The sequence below is a fragment of the Kogia breviceps genome, chromosome 7, assembly GCF_026419965.1.
Source record: "Kogia breviceps isolate mKogBre1 chromosome 7, mKogBre1 haplotype 1, whole genome shotgun sequence".
In the NCBI taxonomy this organism is placed as follows: domain Eukaryota; kingdom Metazoa; phylum Chordata; class Mammalia; order Artiodactyla; family Physeteridae; genus Kogia; species Kogia breviceps.
In genome coordinates this window covers 101,082,410-101,102,787 of record NC_081316.1, presented here as the reverse complement: position 1 = coordinate 101,102,787, position 20,378 = coordinate 101,082,410, and the positions used below count along the sequence as shown (strand labels likewise).

The 20,378-nt window shown below is 41.9% G+C and overlaps 1 protein-coding gene across 4 annotated transcripts in view; it reads left to right on the top strand.

Moving 5' to 3' along the window:
• The window catches only part of ALG9 (ALG9 alpha-1,2-mannosyltransferase), a 96,235-nt gene that overhangs the window by 67,768 nt on the left and 8,089 nt on the right, over window positions 1-20,378 (top strand). For all 4 annotated transcript variants that reach the window (XM_059069479.2, XM_067038922.1, XM_059069473.2 and 1 more), the window contains exon 14: window positions 3,165-3,295. In XM_059069479.2, coding sequence (XP_058925462.1) covers window positions 3,165-3,295 — 131 coding nt within the window. The remainder of the gene's footprint in view (window positions 1-3,164; window positions 3,296-20,378) is intronic.

Below are 20,378 nucleotides of genomic sequence, written 5' to 3'. Positions count from 1 at the left end.
TCCATATGTGCCTGTATCTCTTCCAGGCTCTGTGCTATTCAGTGGTCTGTTCTATTTCTGCACTAATACCTCATTGTCTTAATTACTAGTAAGTAAGTCCCCACCTTGTTCTTTTCTAAGAGTGCCTTGGCTATGCTTGTCCTTTTGCATTTCCATATACATTTTAGACTCAGCTTGTCAAGTTTCATCAAAAAAGTCTGTTGGCATTTTTATTGAGATTGCATTTAATCAATTTATTTAGAATTTACATCTTTATAATAGTGAGTCTTAAATCTAGAAATAAGGTTTATCTCTCCATTTAATAAGGTCTACTTTATTGTTTATCAAAAATTTTTTTGAGGTAAAATTCTTCATTTCAACAATATTTTATCATCAAATTTACCATTTTAATATTTTTAGGTATACACTTCAGTTGTGTTAAGAACAGTCACACTGTTGTGCACCCGTCACCTCTCTCTATCTCCAGAACTTTTTCAGTGGCTTTCAGTACATTCATAATGTTACACAACCACCAGCACTATCTAATTTCAGAGCATTTCATCATCCCCCACACCCCCCCCAGAAAAACCCATATGCATTAAGTTGTCACTCCTCCAGTGCTTAGCAACCACTAATCTGCTTTCTGTCTTCATGGATTTGCCTCTACTGGACATTTCATGTAAGTGGAGTCACACAAAATATGGTCTTTTGTGTCTCATTTCTTTCACTCAGCATAATATTTTCAAGGCTCATCTTTGTTGTAGTGTTTACCCTTTTTAAGATTGAATAATATTCCATTGCATGTATATACCACATTTTGATTATATGAATATACCACATTATAAATTCATCAGTTGATAGACACTAGTCAATAAAATTCTATAAATCTTTATAGAGGACTTGCCCATATTTCATTAGATTTATTCCAAAACACAGGTTTTCAAATCCTTTTAAATGATATTTTTATAATGTAATTTGAAAATACATAATTTTTAAAAATGTAATTTAATATGTTGTTTATCGCTGTTATATAGGAACATATGATGTTAATTTTACATTCTATAAATAGTTTAAAGTTTGATAAACTCTCTTAATCCCAAAAATTTTTGTTGATTCTTTTGGATTTTATATATATCAGTCATATCATTGTGATGAATGAAGGACTTCTGTTTGTTTCTTTTCATTACTTCTGGCATTTGTTTCTTCCTCGTATCTTACCCTGCTGACTAGAACCTCTAGTACAGTGTTGAATTGAGTAATGATAATAAGCAGCTTTGACTTATTCCTGATTCCAAAGGAAAAGCTTTCAACCCTTCACTGTTAAATACGAGATTTGCTATATTTCTATTCATATTCCAAATGGTTTTTATCTTAGCTGAAACCTGGCATTCTAGGACAAATCATTTTTGTTTTTAATTTTTAAGAAACATTTAAATGAGCTCCTGAGAGTACTTCCCCTCTGATTCGCTCATTTTTGGCAGTCTTGATGTATGACTTTGGAAGTCACACTGACCTGAGTCCGAATATGGCTCTACTATAAACCCATGTGATTTTGGTTAAGATTATAAATCCTTTTAGGGCAAGAACTGCATGCTATTTATTTAATTCTGTATCATTAGCTTTAACTTACTAATGCCTAGTACATTGTAGGGGCTTAATATAGATCTTGAAAAAAATGAAGTTATATAATTTGTCTCTGAGTCTTGGCTTCCTCATTTATAAAATAGGAATTAATAATCCCCTATAGGCCTTTATATAATGATTTAAAATAATAATATGTGTAACATAGTTGCATGTAAAAAATGCAACTTTCCTTTGAGATTTACTTTTCTTTAGCTGACTACATTAGTAATTAAGAGGGTTCTGGGACCCAATTTCTAATATTGAGTGTTGGGGGGTTCTCCACAGTAACAGCAATTCTCAGACACCATCTGGCTGTCTTACAACTCAACACAATTCTTACACTGTCTACTCAGAGATACCATCAGATTCCACAGGTTGAGGGCTCAGAGTCCTACAAGGCTGCCCCCTTCTCCTGCCTACTTCAGACGCCAATCTCAAGCCCAGGTTGTTACCTGTTTCTGACTGCCTGGCTACAGATTGGAGCCATGACCCCCTCCTTGAACTTTAGGTGCTGCTTGTAAGTCCAGGTTGTTCCCTATACTTGTGACTGGATATAAAGCAGAGGTTCCCATGACCCTCTCCTTGTGTTTGATTAATTTTCTAGAGTGGCAAACACAGAGAAATGTTTTACTTATTAGATTATTAGTTTATTATAAAAGGGTATAATTCAGGAACAGCCAGATGGAAGAGATGAATAGGGCAAGGTATGGGGGAAGAGTGGGGATCTTCAGGCCCTTTCCAGGAGCAGGACTCTTCCCAAATCTCCATATGTTCACCAACCTGGAAGCTTTCCGAACTTGTCCTTTTAGGGTTTTATGGAGGCTTCATTACGCAGGCATGATTGATTAAATCATTGGCCAATCTCCAGCCCCTCCTCCCTCCCCCAGTGACTGAAAGGTCCAACCTTCTTTTCACATGGTTAGTTCAACTGGTGACCAGCACCGGCTCCCATCTTTACAGGATTTCGGAAAGTCACCTCATTAACATAAGCTCAGTTGCGGTTGAAAGGGGCTTGTTATGAATAACAAGACACCCCTTTCACCATTATGGCTTTGAAAGGATTTCAGGAACTGAGGACAAGAGACTGAATATTATAACAAAAGATGCTCCCATTGCTCTTATCGCTTAGGAAATTACAAGGGTTTGGGGTGCTCTGAACCAGAAACCTTGGAAGAAGACCAAAAAAAAATTGTATTATAAATCACAATAGCATAGTAATGATTTCCATCTTTGGGTTTTTATTTAATCTCATAGAAACTTGTGTACTGTATTTTTGGGGGACTATCATTGATTTAAAATATTGTGCTAGTTTCAGGTGCACAGCAAAGTGAACTTTGGCTGGGTGAGTGCATGTCTCGCCCCTGCCCTCAGGAGCCTAACTAACACCCCAACACGCAGCAGCACTCTTAGCTGAGTGAAGAGAGCACTGGTAACATTTTCCAAGAACTTAGATGTTTGTGCTTCTAAAACCCTGTGGGAATTCTTAGGATTACAATTGATGTTTCTTACCCTGAAAGGACCCTTGCAATTACTGATGAAGAGTTGGCCTTTCTCTGTTGCAGATTGACATCAATAAATGCCATTATTTAGTGGATTTGGACACCATGAGAGAAACACCCCGGGAGCCAAAATATTCATCCAGTGGAGAAGAATGGATCAACTTGGCCTACAGACCATTCCTTGATGCATCTAGGTATGTGGCTTTAGTCCTAAGAAATGTACTAAGATTAGTAAGGGCAAAAATTGGAATCTGGGATTGAATAACTTCCAGTCCTGGGCTAACTCGAGTAGCCATTTAATTTTATTTTTATTTGGGCCCAAACATCTTCTATTCTTGTGTCCAGTTCCCTGAGAAATCTAAAAGTGCTCTTCTTTTCTAGGTATCAGAGTGCAAAGTATATTCTGGTATCATTCAAATAACAGAATCTAAACAGATAGATCCATTGAAGAAAACACAAATAAGTGTTTGACATTGATTATTTTTGGTAGTCAACTTCAGCTTTCTTAACCAAGAGTTTTCTAATACTGTTAGGAAGATTGACTGTGTTCTTTAAGGATCTAGAAGTTCATATCCATTATTTTTGGGCTCAAGTCTCAGTCAGAGATGGGTCCAGGCCTTACTAGATCTTAAGTAGTGAGACCAAATAGACCAGGGCTTGGCTGGCTCTTCAGAAAGGCCTCAGAATTCATGATAAGAGGTTGAGTCAGGATATCCAGGTGAAGGAGTGGGGGAGAGTTAGAAAGGTGTAGGTTGTCTGTGGGCAGAGGTCCAGGTAGACAGACAGTTGAAGTTAAGGAGGTCCAGGGAGGCCTGGTGGGCAGAGTCCAGGATCCAAGAGATCAGGCAGAAACAAAAACGTAGAGGACCAGGTCTTGAGAGGCAGGTTTGGGATTCAAAAACAGGGAAGAAAATATTTTCAGGAAGAGGGAATGATTAGAACCTACAGATAAATCAAGTCAGTTTGATTAATATAACACTGTTCATTGGATTTGGCAGCTGATAAAAGCAAGTTTAGTGGAATGGTGGGGGCATAGGGACTTGAGAGATTAGAGGGGTCAAAGCAAAACTAGCAGGGAGGAAGGAGGCAAGACAACGGAGTAGAAGGACATGAGCTTATGCCTTCTTATGGGAACACCAAAATCACAACTAACTGCTGAATAACCACTGACAAAAAAACACTGGAACCTACCAAAAAAGATAGCCTACATCCAAAGACACAGAAGAAGCCACAGCGAGATGGTAGGAGGGGTGCAGTAGCAATAAAATCAAATCCCATACACGCCGGGTGGGTGACCCACAAACTGGAAAATAATTACACCACAGAAGTCCTCCCACAGGAGTGAAAGTTCTGAGCCCCACACTGGGCTCCCCAGTCTCAGGGTCTGGCAACAGGAGGAGGAGCCCCCAGGTCTGACTTTGAAGGCCACTGGTGTTTGACCACAGGAATTCCACAGGACTGGTGGAAACAGAAACTTCAGTCTTGGAGGGCACACACAGGGTGTTGTGTACACCAGGACCCAGGGAAAAAAGTGGTGACTTCATAAGAGACTGGGCCGGACTTACCTGCTGGGGTTGGAGGGTCCCCTGCAGAGTCAGGGGGTGGCTGTGGCTCACTGTGGGGACAGGGACAGTGGCGGCAGCGGCTCTGACAAGTGCTCATTAGCATGGGCCTTCTAGGAGGCTGCCATTTTCTCACCAAGACCTGACCCCACCCAACAGCCTGTAGGCTCCTGAGTGCTAGGATGCCTCAGGCCAAACAACCAACAAGGTGGGAACACAGCTTCACCCATTAGCAGACAGGCTGCTTAAAGTCTTTTTTTTTAATAAAGACTTTTTTTTTGATGTGGACCATTTATAAAGTCTTTATTGAATTTGTTATAATATTGCTTCTGCTTTATGTTTTTTGATTTTTGGCCCTGAGGCAAGTGGGATCTTAGCTCCCTGGCCAGGGATTGAACCTGCACCCCCTGCATTGGAAAGCTAAGTCTTAACCACTGAACCTCCAGGGAAGTCCCTTAAAGTCTTCCTGAATAAACAGCTGCCCGAAAATAAACACACCTCCCAGACATGGCCCTGCCCACCAGAGGGACAAGACCCAGCACTACGCACCCAGTCCCTCCCACCAGGACGACTGCACAAGCCTCTTAGACAGCCTCATCCACCAGGGGGCAGACAGCGGAAGCAAGAAGAAATACAGTGCTGCAGCCTGCGGAACAGAAACCACAATCACAGAAAGTTAGACAAAATGAGATGGCAGAGGAATATATCCCAGATGAAGGAACAAGATAAAACCCTAGAAGAACAACTAAGTAAAGTGGAGATAGGCAATCTGCCTGAAAAAGGATTCAGAGTAATGATAGTAAAGATGATCCAAGATCTTGGAAAAAGAATGGAGGCACAGATTGAGAAGATACAAGAAATGTTTAACAAAGACCTAGAAGAACTAAAGAACAAACAAACAGAGATGAACAATACAATAATTGAAATGAAAAATACACTAGAAGGAATCAGTGGCAGAGTAGCTGAGGCAGAAGAATTGATAAGTGACCTGGAAGACAGAATGGTGGAAATCACTGCCGTGGAACAGAATAAAGAAAAAAGACTGAAAAGAAATGAAGACAGCCTAAGAGACCTCTGGGACAACATTAAATGCACCAGCATTCGCATTATAGGGGTCCCAGAAGGAGAAGAGAAAAAGAAAGGGTCTGAGAAAATATTTCAAGAGATAATAGCTGAAAACTTTCCTAAGATGGGAAAGGAAACAATCATCCAAGTCCAGGAAGTGCATAGAGTCCCAGGCAGGATAAACCCAAGGAGGAACACACTGAGACACATATTAATCAAACTGACAAAAATTAAAGACAAAGAAAAAATATTAAAAGCAACAAGGGAAAAGCAACAAATAATGCACAGGGGAACTCCCATAAGGTTATCAGCTGATTTCTCAGCAGAAACTCTGCAGGCCAGATGGGAGTGGCACGATATGTTTAAAGTGATGAAAGGGAAGAACCTACAATCAAGAATACTCTTCCCAGCAAGGCTTTCACTCAGATTCAGTGGAGAAATCAAAAGCTTTATAGACAAGCAAAAGCTAAGAGAATTTAGCACCACCAGACCAGCTTTACAGCAAATGCTAGAGGAACTTCTCTAGGCGGAAAACAAAGGCCTCAACTAGAGACAAGAAAATTACAAATGGAAAAGCTTACCGGTAAAGGCAAACATACAGTAAAGTTAAGAAATCATCTGCACACAGATATATCAAACCCAGCAGTTGTGAGGAGAGCACAAATGCAAGATATTGGAAATACATTTGATGTTAAAAGACCAACAGCTTAAAACAATACACTGCTATATCAAAACCTCATGGTAACCACAAACCAAAAATGTACAATGGATACAGATACAAAAAAGAAAAAGAAATCCAAACACAACAATAAAGTTAGTCATCAAGTCAGAAGAGAAGAGAACAGAAGAGGAAGGGAAGAAAAAAAGACCTACAAAAACAAATCCAAACAATTAACAAAATGGCAATAAGAACATACATATCAATAATTACCTTAAATGTGAATGGATTAAATGCTCCAACCAAAAGACACAGACTGGCTGAATGGATACAAAAATAAGACCTGTATATATGCTGTCTACAGGAGACCTACTTCAAATCAAGGGACACATACTGAAAGTGAGAGGATGGAAAAATGTATTCCATGCAAACGGAAATCAAAGGAAAGCTGGAGTAACAATATTCATATCAGACAAAGAACACTACATAATGATTAAGGGATCAGTCCAAAAAGAAGATATAACAATTGTAACTATATATGCTCCCAACATAGGAGTACCTCAATATATAAGGCAAATGGCTAACAACATTAAAGGGAGAAATCGACAGTAACACAATAATAGTGGGGGACTTTAACACCCTACTTTCATCAATGGACCAGATGGATTTAATTGATATTTATAGAGCATCCATCCAAAAGCAGCAGATTACACATTCTTTTCAAGTGCACATGGAACATTCTCCAGGATTGATCACATGCTGGGCCACAAAGCAAGCCTTGGTAAATTTAAGAAAATTAAAATCATATCAAGCATCTTTTCTGACCAAACGCTATGAGATTAGAAATCAATGACAGGAAAAAAACTGTAAGAAAACACGAACACTTGGAAGCTTTACAGTATACAGCCAGTCCAACAGCCAATGGATCACTGAAGAAATCAAAGAGGAAATCAGAAAATACCTAGATACAAATGAAAACGAAAGCACGATGATCCAAAAACCTATAGCACATAGCAAAAGCAGTTCTAAGAGGGAAGTTTATAGCAGTACAGTTTTACCTCAGGAAACAAGAAAAATCTCAAACAACGAAGCCTTACAACCTAAAGCAACTAGAGAAAGAAGAGCAAATAAAACCCAAAGTTAGTAGAAGGAAAGAAATCATAAAGGTAAGAGCAGAAATAAATGAAATAGAGACAAAGAAAACAATAGAAAAGGTCAGTGATTGATCATGGCCTTAAGTGGGTATGGAGGGGGGGGGAGGGCCCTGAGGGAGTGGAAGACCATGACAGGTGGTAGCATCATGGCCTGATATTCAAAAAATTGTCAGAATCAGGGCGGTAGTAGGAGAGGGCTTGAAATTCTCTTTCAAGCAGCAGTGAAGGTATGAAGTTCTCTGCATCACACATATTCTTTGGTGCCTGACTTGTAGTTTGATATAGTATTTGGGGGGCAGGCCGCTATTTTGCCTTCATTTTTGAGTTAAGAAAACCATAATAATGTGAGATCTGGGCCTGAAAATATCTCCAGCCTTGGAGGGTCAGTAGATCCCAAACAACCTTCCTGTTAACAAAGGGAAACTTAGTGGTTGACAAATACTGACCAGCAGTACCTTGGTCACAGGATAAACTCTGTTTATAGCAAATGGGGCAAGGGAGTATTTTTTTGTTTTAAAGAAGATGTTGGGGGGCTTCCCTGGTGGCGCAGTGGTTGAGAATCCGCCTGCCGATGCAGGACACACGGGTTCGTGCCCTGGTCTGGGAAGATCCCACATGCTGCGGAGCAACTAAGCCCGTGAGCCATGGCCGCTAGGCCTGCACGTCTGGAGCCTATGCTCCGCAACGGGAGAGGCCACAACAGTGAGAGGCCCGCATACCGCAAAAAAATAAAAAAATAAAAAAAAATAAAGAAGATGTTGGGGATAGGAGTTTATTAATTTATTTTTTATTTATTTTTGCTGTGTTAGGTCTTCGTTTCTGCACGAGAGCCCTCTCTAGCTACGGCAAGCGGGGGCCACTCTTCATCGCGGTGCGCGGGCCTCTCACTATCGCGGCCTCACTTGTTGCGGAGCACAGGCTCCAGACGCGCAGGCTCAGTAGCTGTGGCTCACGGGCCCAGTTGCTCCGCATCATGTGGGATCCTCCCAGACCAGGGCTCGAACCCGTGTCCCCTGCATTAGCAGGCAGATTCTCAACCAGTGCGCCACCAGGGAAGCCCCAAGGGAGTATTTTTGAGACGAATTTTTTTTCCTTTTGGTTTTGAAGGATTGAAGTGAGAAGGGTTCCTCATCTTCCCATTTCCCCTTTTGGTAGCACACAGGCACAGCAGCTGGTAGACATGAACTGAGAGCCCATTCAAGGCAAAGAAGGCTGATGCTTGTATGCTTCTCACTGGAGAACTGGGAATGTTTTGAGGGAAGAGCAGAAGGTGTTGGTCACCTTCCCATCTGCCTTGTGGCGAGCAGAGAGTGACCAGAGGTGACCACACAGTCACACAGTGATGTGCTTGAGCTTCACTCCTCCAGGGCCCTCTGTGTTCAGCACTCTCCTCAGCCAGAGGGAGCCGCGGACACAGTGGGAGACCATGAAATACGAGGGCCTTTCCCAGGGATGCTACTCACTGCTCCTCACTGAACATCCTGCTTCCCTAACAAGCTAGATTTTAAGGGCAGAAATAGAGCATAACTGGCTCAGTATGATAAACGTTTGTTGACCATCTTCTACGTGTAAGACTATGTAGACTGTGCAGGCGGGGTGGCTGCACTGGGAGTTTATAGTTTACCTGGGGAGGTACACCGTAGTTCAGAGAGGTGCTGTTGGGCCATCACAGGGAGGGGTTAGTTCCAGGAGGCTATGGTGAGAGAGACTAAGGAAGACTCCAAGAGGAGATGACATCTGAAGGTCACACTGCTGCTCGTATGGGAGGTGGATGAAAGGAGGGAACGTTGAAGGCCTACAGACAAGTTGAGAGGCTATTCTGCTTGACTAGATGAGAGGTGACGAGGGAGTGAACTCAGCTGCAAAGGATGGATGGACTCAGGAGGCACATTTTTGCAGAGAAAGATCAGGCCAAAGTTTAGATCCCAGAAGCCTGCAACTTTCCCCAGTGACCTGTATCAAGCTTTTAAATTTTTTCCTTTGCTGTTTTAGCAGTGCAGTACTAATCATTTTATTGTTTGCTTTCTCTGTCTGGGTTGATCCCTAACCAGAAGCTTTCACCAGTTGAGCAGCACTTGCCAGAGAGATGGGACCCTAAGCTTATCTCATTGTACGTCCTGTTCTCTTGTACGTCCTGTTCTCCTGTGGGTCCCTGGTGCAGCTTCATTTCCCATTTGCCCACTGAGCACACCTCTAGTGTAGGTGGAGGGAGGGAAGGAGAAGGTTATTGGGGAATGCCTTCACAGGTTTTTAATTTCCCATAAGTTATACTAATTTCCCCTAAACTGGCATTCTTTTCATGACCAAATGCTGAGAAAAAAAAGAAATCAGTTGATTTAAGAACTGAAAAGGTACAGTTACTTGAAGGTATGCAAAGTATAGTGAAAAGAGCATGGGGTCAGAAGACATGTGCATTTAATCCTGGTTACTTGCTGGTGGTTCTTCTCTATTCCCAAATTTCCATATCAGTAGAACAGAGATAATATTTTACATACTTTATGGGAAAACAGATAGTAATATTTTACATACTTTATGGGAATGTTGTAAGGATTAAATGAGAGCTGAAATATGAAAGTCTTTTAAAATTCTAAAGTATTATATAAATGTCAGGCCTTCCAGTTAATTAGCAGGCTGCCTGAAGTTCCAAAGTTATCCTGATTTTCTTTACATTTCTCTTCCTCAGCATTTCCTAGTATATACTGACCTAACTGCAAAAACAGCAGGATCCTACAGCCCCATCTGCCACAGCAATTTGTAACTGTCAGCACTGTGACATCTCCTGTTGCTGACTTCGGGCCAGTCAAGTTGGATTGTACTGTCAGAGGCTGTGTGCCTCAGAGATACCACTCTGAGGTGGTGCATATGAAAGGCTCTTGGGAGCTTTGACCCTGGAATGCCTTTGAGCCTATTGAATGGGGCTGTTAATGTTTCCTCTGTCTTCTTGAAACAATGGTTTTTGTTCTTTAGCTATTTATATAACAAGGAGAAAGAATGGTACTACCCACGTGTAATAGTCAGTCACGTCTTAGACCCTAGATCAGGTGGGGCTGCAGGCCTACCTATTTATTATCTAGCTCTTCCTGAGGAAAGGAGGTTTTCATAAGCCTGTGACATACCATCACATGATCTTTTTAGAAATGTAAGCAGGTTAGTTTCTCAAATGTTGAAGCCCCTAAAATTTTTTTCCAGGTTTTTTTTCACTTTATGGTGTTAATTAAATTAATTTTTATTGGAGTGTAGTTGATTTACAATGTTGTGTTACTTTCTGCTGTACAGCAAAGTGAATCAGTTATATCCACTCTTTTTTAGATTCTATTCCCATACAGGTCATTACAGAGAGTATTGAGTAGAGTTACCTGTGCTATACAGTAGGTTCTTTTTTTTTTTTAACATCTTTATTGGAGTATAATTGCTTTACAATGGTGTTAGTTTCTACTGTATAACAAAGTGAATCAGCTCTACATATACATGTATCCCCATATCCCCTCCCTCTTGCGTCTCCCTCCCACCCTCCCTATCCCACCCCTCTAGGTGGTCACAAAGCACCGAGCTGATCTCCCTGTGCTATGCAGCTAGCACCCTGAGGAAACCATAATCCAAAAACAGATATATACCACAGTGTTCATTGCAGCACTATTTACAGTAGGCAGGACATGGGAGCAACCCTAAGTGTCCATCAACAGATGAATGGATAAAGAAGATGTGGCGCATATATACAATGGAATATTACTCAGCCATAAAAAGAAATGAAACTGAGTTATTTGTAGTGAGGTGGATGGACCTTGAGTCTGTCATACAGAGTGAAGTAAGTCAGAAAGAGAAAAACAAATACCATATGCTAACACATATATATGGAATCAAAAAAATGGTTCTGATGAACCTAGGGCCCGGACAGGAATAAAGACGCAGACATAGAGAATGGACTTGAGGACATGGGTTAGGGTAAGGGTAAGCTGGGATGAAGTGAGAGTAGTATTGACATATATACAGTACCAAATGTAAAGTAGGTCCTTATTAGTTATCTATTTTATATATAATAGTGTATATATGTCAGTCCTGAATCTCCCAGTCCATCTCTCCACTACCTCCTTTCTCCCTTGGTAACCATAAGTTTGTTTTCTACATCTGTGTAAGTCCCTAAAATTTAAATCTGCTTTCTTTAGAGTTCAGTTTGAGATCATTTTTTCTTTCTTCCTTTATCCATCTATCTGTCTGTCTATCTAAATGACATCCATCTAATCAGCAGATATTTTTTGAACACTGCCAGGAACTGTGATGGAGCTTAAGTATATGGTGGTGAACAGAACACACAAATTCCCTGTCCTCTTGAACCCTACAATATAATGGGGAGGCTGGCATTAAACAAATAACCATACAGATCAATCTGGAATTACAACCCATGTTAAATACTTTAAGAGAAGAGTACAGGGTGCTGGGAGAGAAGAAGTCAGCAGCAGGACGTCCCTGGAGTCTTCTTTTATGTCCTGAAGCCAGATGGTTAAGCAGGTTTGGAAATCAGAAAATATTTATTGAATAGCTATTACGTCCTTGTCACAGAGCTAGATTATTTAAGGGGTCTAAGAGACACAATTAGACACAGATTTTTACCCTTAAATAATTTACAGCTTTTGTAGTTACATATACAAAAATAGCTTGAAAGACCATAGATGGTGCCAGGTTGTGTTCTAGAACTGTGGAGGTTAGAGTGTACTAACCTCCTGTAGCCTGTGAAGCCTTCCTGAAGGAGGTGGTGCTTGAGCTGAGGCTTAAAGGAAAAAGAGGATTTGTACCAGTGATAGAGAGGGTAGAATCACGACTGTAATTCAAGGAGAAGAAAGCATGAGCACAGGTGTAAAAATAAAAAGAAGCCTGTTGGATGAGGGGCCTGAGGATCCATAAAGAAAAGTTTAGGGAATTCCCTGGCGGTCCAGTGGTTAGAACTCGGCGCTTTCACTGCCATGGCCCAGGTTCGATCCCAGTTGGGGAACTAAGATCTCGCAAGCCATGAGGCACAGCCAAAAAAAAAAAAAAGAAAGAAAGAAAGAAAAAGAAAAGTTTAATTTACCTCTTTGATTTAAATTTGCTTTTAGTTAAAGTGATCCATAATATATCATACAAATCAGAACACTTTTAAAAGTGAAAGGGGCCCTGCCCTGGGCGAATTGAGATAGGCGGTCATCCTGTTGTAATGTGGCCAGGATACAAGAGCTTATCCCAAAAAAACAGAATGGGAGAATGGAGCACACAGATGTAGTTCCTTTGCCCCACAGTCCATATTTACCATGTGGATTTGCCCATAGTTTACTTATTTGATAATCTGTGAACCTTTCTTGGTGCTGTAGCGTGGATTGGGTCTTAGCTGTCTGAAAGGGAAGCGATGAGTCTAGTTTGAAGACAGTACCAGCACATTAAAAAATTGTACTCTGAGTGTATGCCGATGGAGACCCAACCCAGGGGGAAGCAACCTAAACTTATTAGGACAATATTGTGACTGGTGCAAATTTAGGAATTCTATATACCTATGAATATTTGAAGAGGCGTGTTTTCTGTTGAACTTGTTGGAAGTTAAGCAAGGCCCTTACTGTTGGACTCTTGGAGAAGGACTCACAAATAGGGCTGAATGTTGTTAGCCCGTCTGGGAGAATAGCAGCCCAGATGCCCATCCATTCTTTTCCTGTTAGGCTTCTTCTCTGCTTTATCAAAGGACTGGAGACCCCAGATCCCATTAGTCGGAGAGAAGATCTGGGCATAAGATCTTGATAACCATCTTCTTGTCTCCCCTTGCATATAGCTGGTACCAGAGCTGCAGCTTCCTCTCCCCAAGTTTGCTATGTCTGTGTCTGGCTAATATTATAAAGGTTTATCAAACTTCTAAGATATGGGGGCTAAACTAGTTGAAATACCACTTTTTAAACCAGAGACATCCATTACTCTTGTGGACATCTCATACAACAAAGTTTCTAAAATGAGAGGATTTTTTTTTCTTTCTTTGAAGCATGGTATAATGGCTACTTGTGTGAAATAGCTGGACAAGTGGGTGGATGTAATGCTTACTTTGAGATTCCCCAGAGAGGAGTGAAGGGAGACTGTTGCAATAACTTGCCAGCTCGATGGTGGGTTCCTTTCTAAGTGTGGTGAGAATATTTGGCTGAGGGAGTCTGGTGGGAAATGCCTCTCCACGGTGTTGGAGTTGGCCTCCTGAGCAACAGAGCCTGTTTGTAGCTTTAGAAACAAATTGGGAGGCCCTGCCAGTGCTTTGCCACTTTCCACCCACTCTTTCCTCCTTCATTATAGGTCCCTTATGTTTTGCTTGCTTTGCTTTCACCTTTGGTTTTGGTTTTTGGATTGTGATATTTTCTTCTTCCTCATTTTGGAGCATATTAGCCTCATCCAGTTGAATTTTAGGCTTTGCTTGACTAAGGATGTGAGATAATTTGGGGAGACTTAAATAGGACAGGATTTCAAAGCCCTGCCAAATTTATGATTACAGGTAGATGCAAGCAAAGAGTTAGAACTTCACATCTTCAGCTAGTATGGTAGGAGAGGGGCCGTTTCTAGTCAGAGGATTTCTATAGAGCAAGGTGGGGATTGTGGTGATAGCATCTGCAGCTTGTGCTCTTTCAATGCCCAGCACAGGATTCTCATGGAGGTTTTTTTTTACTGAGACTATTACTCTCCTTCTAACATCCAAGAAGAAGTGAATCCAGCAGCTGTGAGACCTAAAGAGTACATGGCACCTGTATCCATTTTGGTTCTGTGTCATAGTCTAGTTCATGGCAGCCATGGTGTCCCCAGCCCTAACCCCAGCATAAGCAGAACAGTTTATTTCTGGAAGATAAGAAGACCACTGGAAAACCACTGTAAAGTGAAAATTAATTGGGAACTCTTGTTCCAGTTATTGCTGTGTAACAAATCATCCCAAACTTAATGGTATAAAAGGACAACAGTTATTTATTATTGTTTTCTCTCCTGGGTCTGTGGATTGACTGGGCTCAACTAGGCAGTTCTTCAGCTACTCCGGATTCTTAAACATTGGCCATCAGATGGTGGTGGGGACTGGAGGCGTCTCAAAGGCTTTCCCACATGTCTAGCTGTTGATGCTGGCTATTGGTTAGCTCTCAGCTGGGGCTGTTGGCCAAAACACCTACCACTGGCTTCTCCATGTGGCCTGTGCTTCCTCTCAGAATGGTGGCTGGCTCTCAGTAGCTGGGATCTCAAGAGCTATATAGTTTTTTATGAGCTAGCCTTGGAATTCACACAGTATCATTCCCACATCATTCTATTCATGGAAAGCAAGGCATTCCACTAGCCCATGTTCAAGGGGGAAAGGAATTAGACTTCCCATATCGATGGGAGGGGTGTCAAAGAATTTATGGACATGCTTTAGAAACATCACAGCTCTTGATGCTGTTCTTCATCCAAATGAGATAATTTTTGGAAAAAAAATGTTTTTGAAGGAGATTTCTTGCAGAAGAGACCTGTGACGCCCCCAAATAGTCCAGCAGGCTGTTTCCATATGCAGCTTCTTGCTACCCAGGTAGACAGGGAGACTACACTCCCTGGCAGAATTTGGCTTTAGGCCAACAGTGTGACATGCTTCAGATGGCATGCAGATCCTTCTGGGTGGAATTAGTTCTCCCTCCCAAGCAGCGATTGAAGTGCTCTTGTCTTCTCCCTGCACGTCGACCACAGTGGTGCCCTCAGCTCCTTCATCTCTGCCAAGAGTACTGAGAAACTGTAAGGAAGAAGCGATCGGAGTTTCTGTACTTTTGTAATTCTTCATCACTTTATTATTCTCTTATACTTTCTGTTTCTTTACCAGTTTGGGGGCTGTCCTTTTTTTCTTCTCCCCAGATGCTCTCCTGAGACCCTTTGTCTGGCAGGACTGCTACCTCAGGCTAGATTTGGCTTCAGAACACGCTGGTGTTTTGCTCATCGTATTCTTCAACTGCTTAATCATTATCATTTTGTTTTTCTGAAGCTCAGACACTCTGCTTTCCATTGTTGTCAAGTTAGTTCTCCAGAAAGAGACTGTCTTTTCTCCAAGTCCATGCTATAGCGCCTCTCAGGCTTGAAGAGTGTATACATACAGTGTCTTACCACTGCCACCACCTTTAGCCAGCTTAGACCAAGCAGCTGGCATCATCAGAGGTGTTCGAGGTTTCTCGTGAGTTAGAACAACATCTCTTGTTGAATCTCACAACTCTTAGCACATATTAGGGTCTCAGAAAATATTTATCAATTATTTGATGTATTTCATGCTCCTAAAACTGGATTTATGCTGAAGCAAGAAGGGAGAAAAAGGTGAAATAAGAATTTCTTCAGAAGCTTCTCATGCTCTTATTTGGTAAAATAAAGATTGTCGAGTAGCTGATTGGCTTCTACTTCCTGTCTCCTGGAATGCTCCTTCTTTGGACCGAGGTACCACCCCTTAAGGAAATCCAAAGGCTGGGTGGAGAGAGGAGCCCACATAAAGGAGGACTGAAGGCCTGTAGATCTAGCTGAACTTGCAGCCCATGTCTGGCCATGAACATTCCAGCCAAAGCCCAGTGAAACAGAAAACCCATCAGTCAGCCGCAGATTTGGAAGAAATAATAAATTGGATTTTTAAGCTAAAAAAGAAGAGAAAAGATTGTTGAGTTATTTTAAAGTATACTCATTATTTCCTCTCTCTAAAACTTGCCAGAATCATCTACGTGTTGTGACCTCCAGTGCTACTTACTGTCTGTCACAGAGAAGTAGCTCAAATGAGGGTCCATAGAGTAGGGACAGAAATCTTCTTGAACACTGTTTAGTGTCTTCTCCACAGGAATGGTGGATGGAGCATGTAATACCTTCACATCTAAGTAGCTATCAGATGGAAAAAGGCTGGTCAAGAGCATTTCTCCATCAACCTTGGTGGGACTGAAGGTCAGAAAATGACCACTTGCTTAATACCAGTTCTTTCTCAATTTCCCCATTCTGAATATTGGAGAAAGGTGACTGGTCAAGAGCTTATGCTGTTATGTCAGATGATTGGCCAAGGCCACAAAGCAGTGAAATGATTCACTCCGTACACCAGTCTTGCAGTGATGTGATTCGTTTGTTCCTCAGCAAACTTCCAAGTCATGACGCAGTGTGGATCTTTGGAGTTGTGGATCAAAGAGTCAAAACTGAATGTATTCATTGAATGCTCAGGGTCTGTGGACATGCCCACTGAAAACAACGTCATTCTGGTCACATGGGTAATGATGATTTAGTGGAAACTGAAACCTGGAGAGCTTTCTTTCTTTCTTCCTTCCTTCCTTCCACCTACCTACCTACCTGGAGAGGTTTCTTCCTTCCTTCCTTCCTTCCATCCGTCCGTACGTCTTTTCTTTCTTTTTTGCTGCGTTGGGTCTTCATTGCTGTGTGTGGGCTTCTCATTGCGGTGGCTCCTCTTGTTGTGGAGCACAGGCTCTAGGCACCTGTAGTTGCTTCAGTAGTTGCGGCACGTGGGCCCTAGAATGCGCAGGCTTCAGTAGTTGCAGCGTGTGGGCTTAATTGTGGCAGATGGGCTCTAGGGCACAGGGGCTTCAGTAGTTGTGGCGCACAGGCTCAGTAGTTGTAGCACGTGGGCTCTAGAGCACAGGCTCAGTAGTTGTGGTGCATGGGCTTAGTTGCTCCGCAGCATGTGGGATCTTCCCAGACCAGGGCTTGAACCCATGTCCCCTGCATTGGGAGGTGGATTCTCAACCACTGTGCCACCAGGGAAGTCCCTGGAGAGGTTTCTTGACCTTTTGCATTAATATTCTCTTTGCTAGGTAAGAAATGGGAGGGTGCAAGTAGTTCTGTGTTGCTGGGGCATAAAGTGAGAGGCTGGAGGGGAGGAAAACGAGGCAATAAAGGAAGTAGGAACCAGAAGATGATATGAAACATGGAGTGTGAGAGTAATCTGATCACAGCTCCGTGAAGCTCTAGCAAGGACTGAGAAATGCAGGTCTGCAGAAATGCTTTGTACGGCCAGCACGATGCTTTAAAATGGATTTGAATGCTTTTTTCCACTTTGTCAGAGTCTTCAGCATTCTCTGTGGTTTTGTCTCTTGTCTCTCCTCTTCCTGTTCCTTCAGTCACTGTTGGTTCCCCTGGCTACTATTTTACTGACATTTAGGTCATTTGTGTTGTACAGGTGTGTCCTACAGGTGTTTCTCATCTACTTTTACCAAATTTTGATTTTTAAACCCTTGATGTGTGAAGCCTCCCTCCCCACCAAAAAAAGATTAAAACTTTTTTGGGAAAAAAATATATTCTGTTTGCTGTGATATGGATGCCCTCCGCATCTCACTTGTGCTGTGAGATCCCAATGGCCACTGCACCTTCCCCCTCCCCACGTGCACACTGAAGACTCCTACTTTGCTCTGCCCCATCTGATGACTTTAGGACTGAATTGGTCGAGAAGAGACGAGAAAGAAGAGCTTCATATTATTTTTGATATTTCCTTCTCCTTGTAGAAGATGAATATTGCCAGAAGCGAGGGAGATAAACTAGATGCTCTGATTTAAGAGTCAGGGTGTAGTCATTCATTCATTCACAGGATATTTATTGAGCACTTTCTGTGGCACTGTTCTAAAAGCTGGAGTACAGCAGTTAGACAGGTAAAGTTCTGTCTTCAAGGGACCGATATTCTAGGGGAGAATTAACATATAGCATGTAACTCCTGTGTCCATTTCTTTATTTTGGAGAAGTGATAAATGTCACCACTGTCTTACTTACCATGAGAGTAATGTCTCTCACCCCATTTCCTATTAGAGAATATTAAAGACCAGCCACATTTTTGCTGCATATCAGCATTTTGAGCAGTTCTTAAACGGCTTGATATGAGACTAAAGACTGACTGTGACTAAGATTAAGTCTTGAGGGAATTCTGAGATTCTCTTCTGAACTGATGATTTCTCTGAAAGGCCAGTTCTGTTCTGAGGGTTGTGGAAGTCTGTCACTGAAATGTGAACTAAGTGCAAGAGAGAACAAGAGACAAAGACAAAAAGAGAGGGAACTAGCTTTAAAAAGAAAGAGAACTGGCAGTGAGCTCAGACTGCAGGTTTACACGGATAGTAATGTTTGGATGGATGGATAGGTGGATGGATGGATGGATGGATGGATGGATGGATGGAGAGATAGAGAGATAGATAAAAATAAAAGAGAAAAACCTGAGTACTAGGACGTTTTCTTTTTAAAATGAAAAACTGACCGAGCATTTCCATTGTGTCTGTTGAGCTGGTGACATCAGGGACTGGCAGCCAGTCTTCCACTGACGTCAGCAAGAGCAGATTGAAATCTCCACAGCGGAGTGCTCCCCAGCCCTGATAAGTAGGGCTGGTAATTGAATTAGAAAACATTCTGAGCTACCAGCTAATTATGCTATTCAGGCAATTGCTCTGTTCACGTCTTTTTCATCCTTGAATTGCCTGAGTGACTTTCTCACTGGGAGGGGAAGTACTTCAGTGTCCAGTGTCAATTATGCTACCTGTGCTCCCCTAGGGCAATACTTTGGCATTTCACATTATTACGGACATTGTATGAGTTTTGATCGGCATTAGTTTTTTTTTTTTTTTTTTTTTTTTGCGATACGCGGGCCTTTCACAGTTGTGGCCTCTCCCGTTGCGGAGCACAGGCTCCGGACGCGCAGGCTCAGCGGCCATGGCTCACGGGCCCAGCCGCTCCGCGGCATGTGGGATCGTCCCAGACCGGGGCACAAACCCATGTCCCCTGCATCGGCAGGCGGATTCTCAACCACTGCGCCACCAGGGAAGCCCTCAGCATTAGTTTTGTTCTAATTTGTGATTCAGTCTGACCTTTGTTTCCATGTGTCTGAATGTGTGCACATGCATGTTATTCCAATGCTCTTTTCTTTCACAAAGGCAAATAACCAATTTGATTTCCCTTCTTCCAGCAATCATCCAATATAACAATTTGAAAGGCCCTAGTCATGCTTAACATATTCAAGCTACTGATGGGAAAGAAATTAATCTAGAACAGCAGCTATAGTATTAGAAATGCAGGATTCACGTCAACTTCGTCTTTTGGTTTAAAAAAAAAAATCACAGAATCTTCCCTTCCCAGCTCAGAAGTGTATGTGTTGATTGTTTACTCACTTCATCCCCTGGAAGAAATTAGTGGCTTTAGGTGTTAAAGACAGATAATGCTATTAAAAGTCATAAGCAAAATGTGCAGGAGAAAAGAAGGTTCATCTTCTAGTAAGGATTTTTCCAGTACCAAGCACTGATGATAAATTTTACTTAACTTCTCCTTTCATTTAGTTCCCACCTCTTATATAGTTTTGTGTTCAGGCTTAACTAGAAATGCCTGCTTGCTTCCTGAACACATTATCTAGAATTTGATGCCTAATTTTTTTATGCCTGTACACTGAGGAAGCATGGGAGAATCCCAGTGCTTCTTGGGTCTCTTGGGATAAACACATGCTTGTCCTTAGCAAGATGGTTATTGCAAACCACACATTCAGTGGGGCTTTGAAATCCTCATTGAGAATAGGAAAGAACTTGTAATTTTGAAGAACTTGAAAGGAGGCTGGTGTGGTGAGAGTGTAGTGGGCAAGGAAGAAAATGGCACAAGGTGAGGTGAGACAGGTAAGTGAGGGCTAGATCTCCTACGGCTTTGTAGATCATTAGAGGTTGGATTTTATTCAAGCCATTCTCCAGTTGTTGCTGAGTGGACAGAGCATTTAACCTGAGTTGCCTATAGATTTGGTTATGGATGAGCAAGTTGCTTTTTTTTGCCCAGTGTACCTTGGAATGTTGGATGGACAAAATGGAGTAATGTACAGTAAATGCTTCTTCTACACGTATGCAACCCTCAGTGTTTG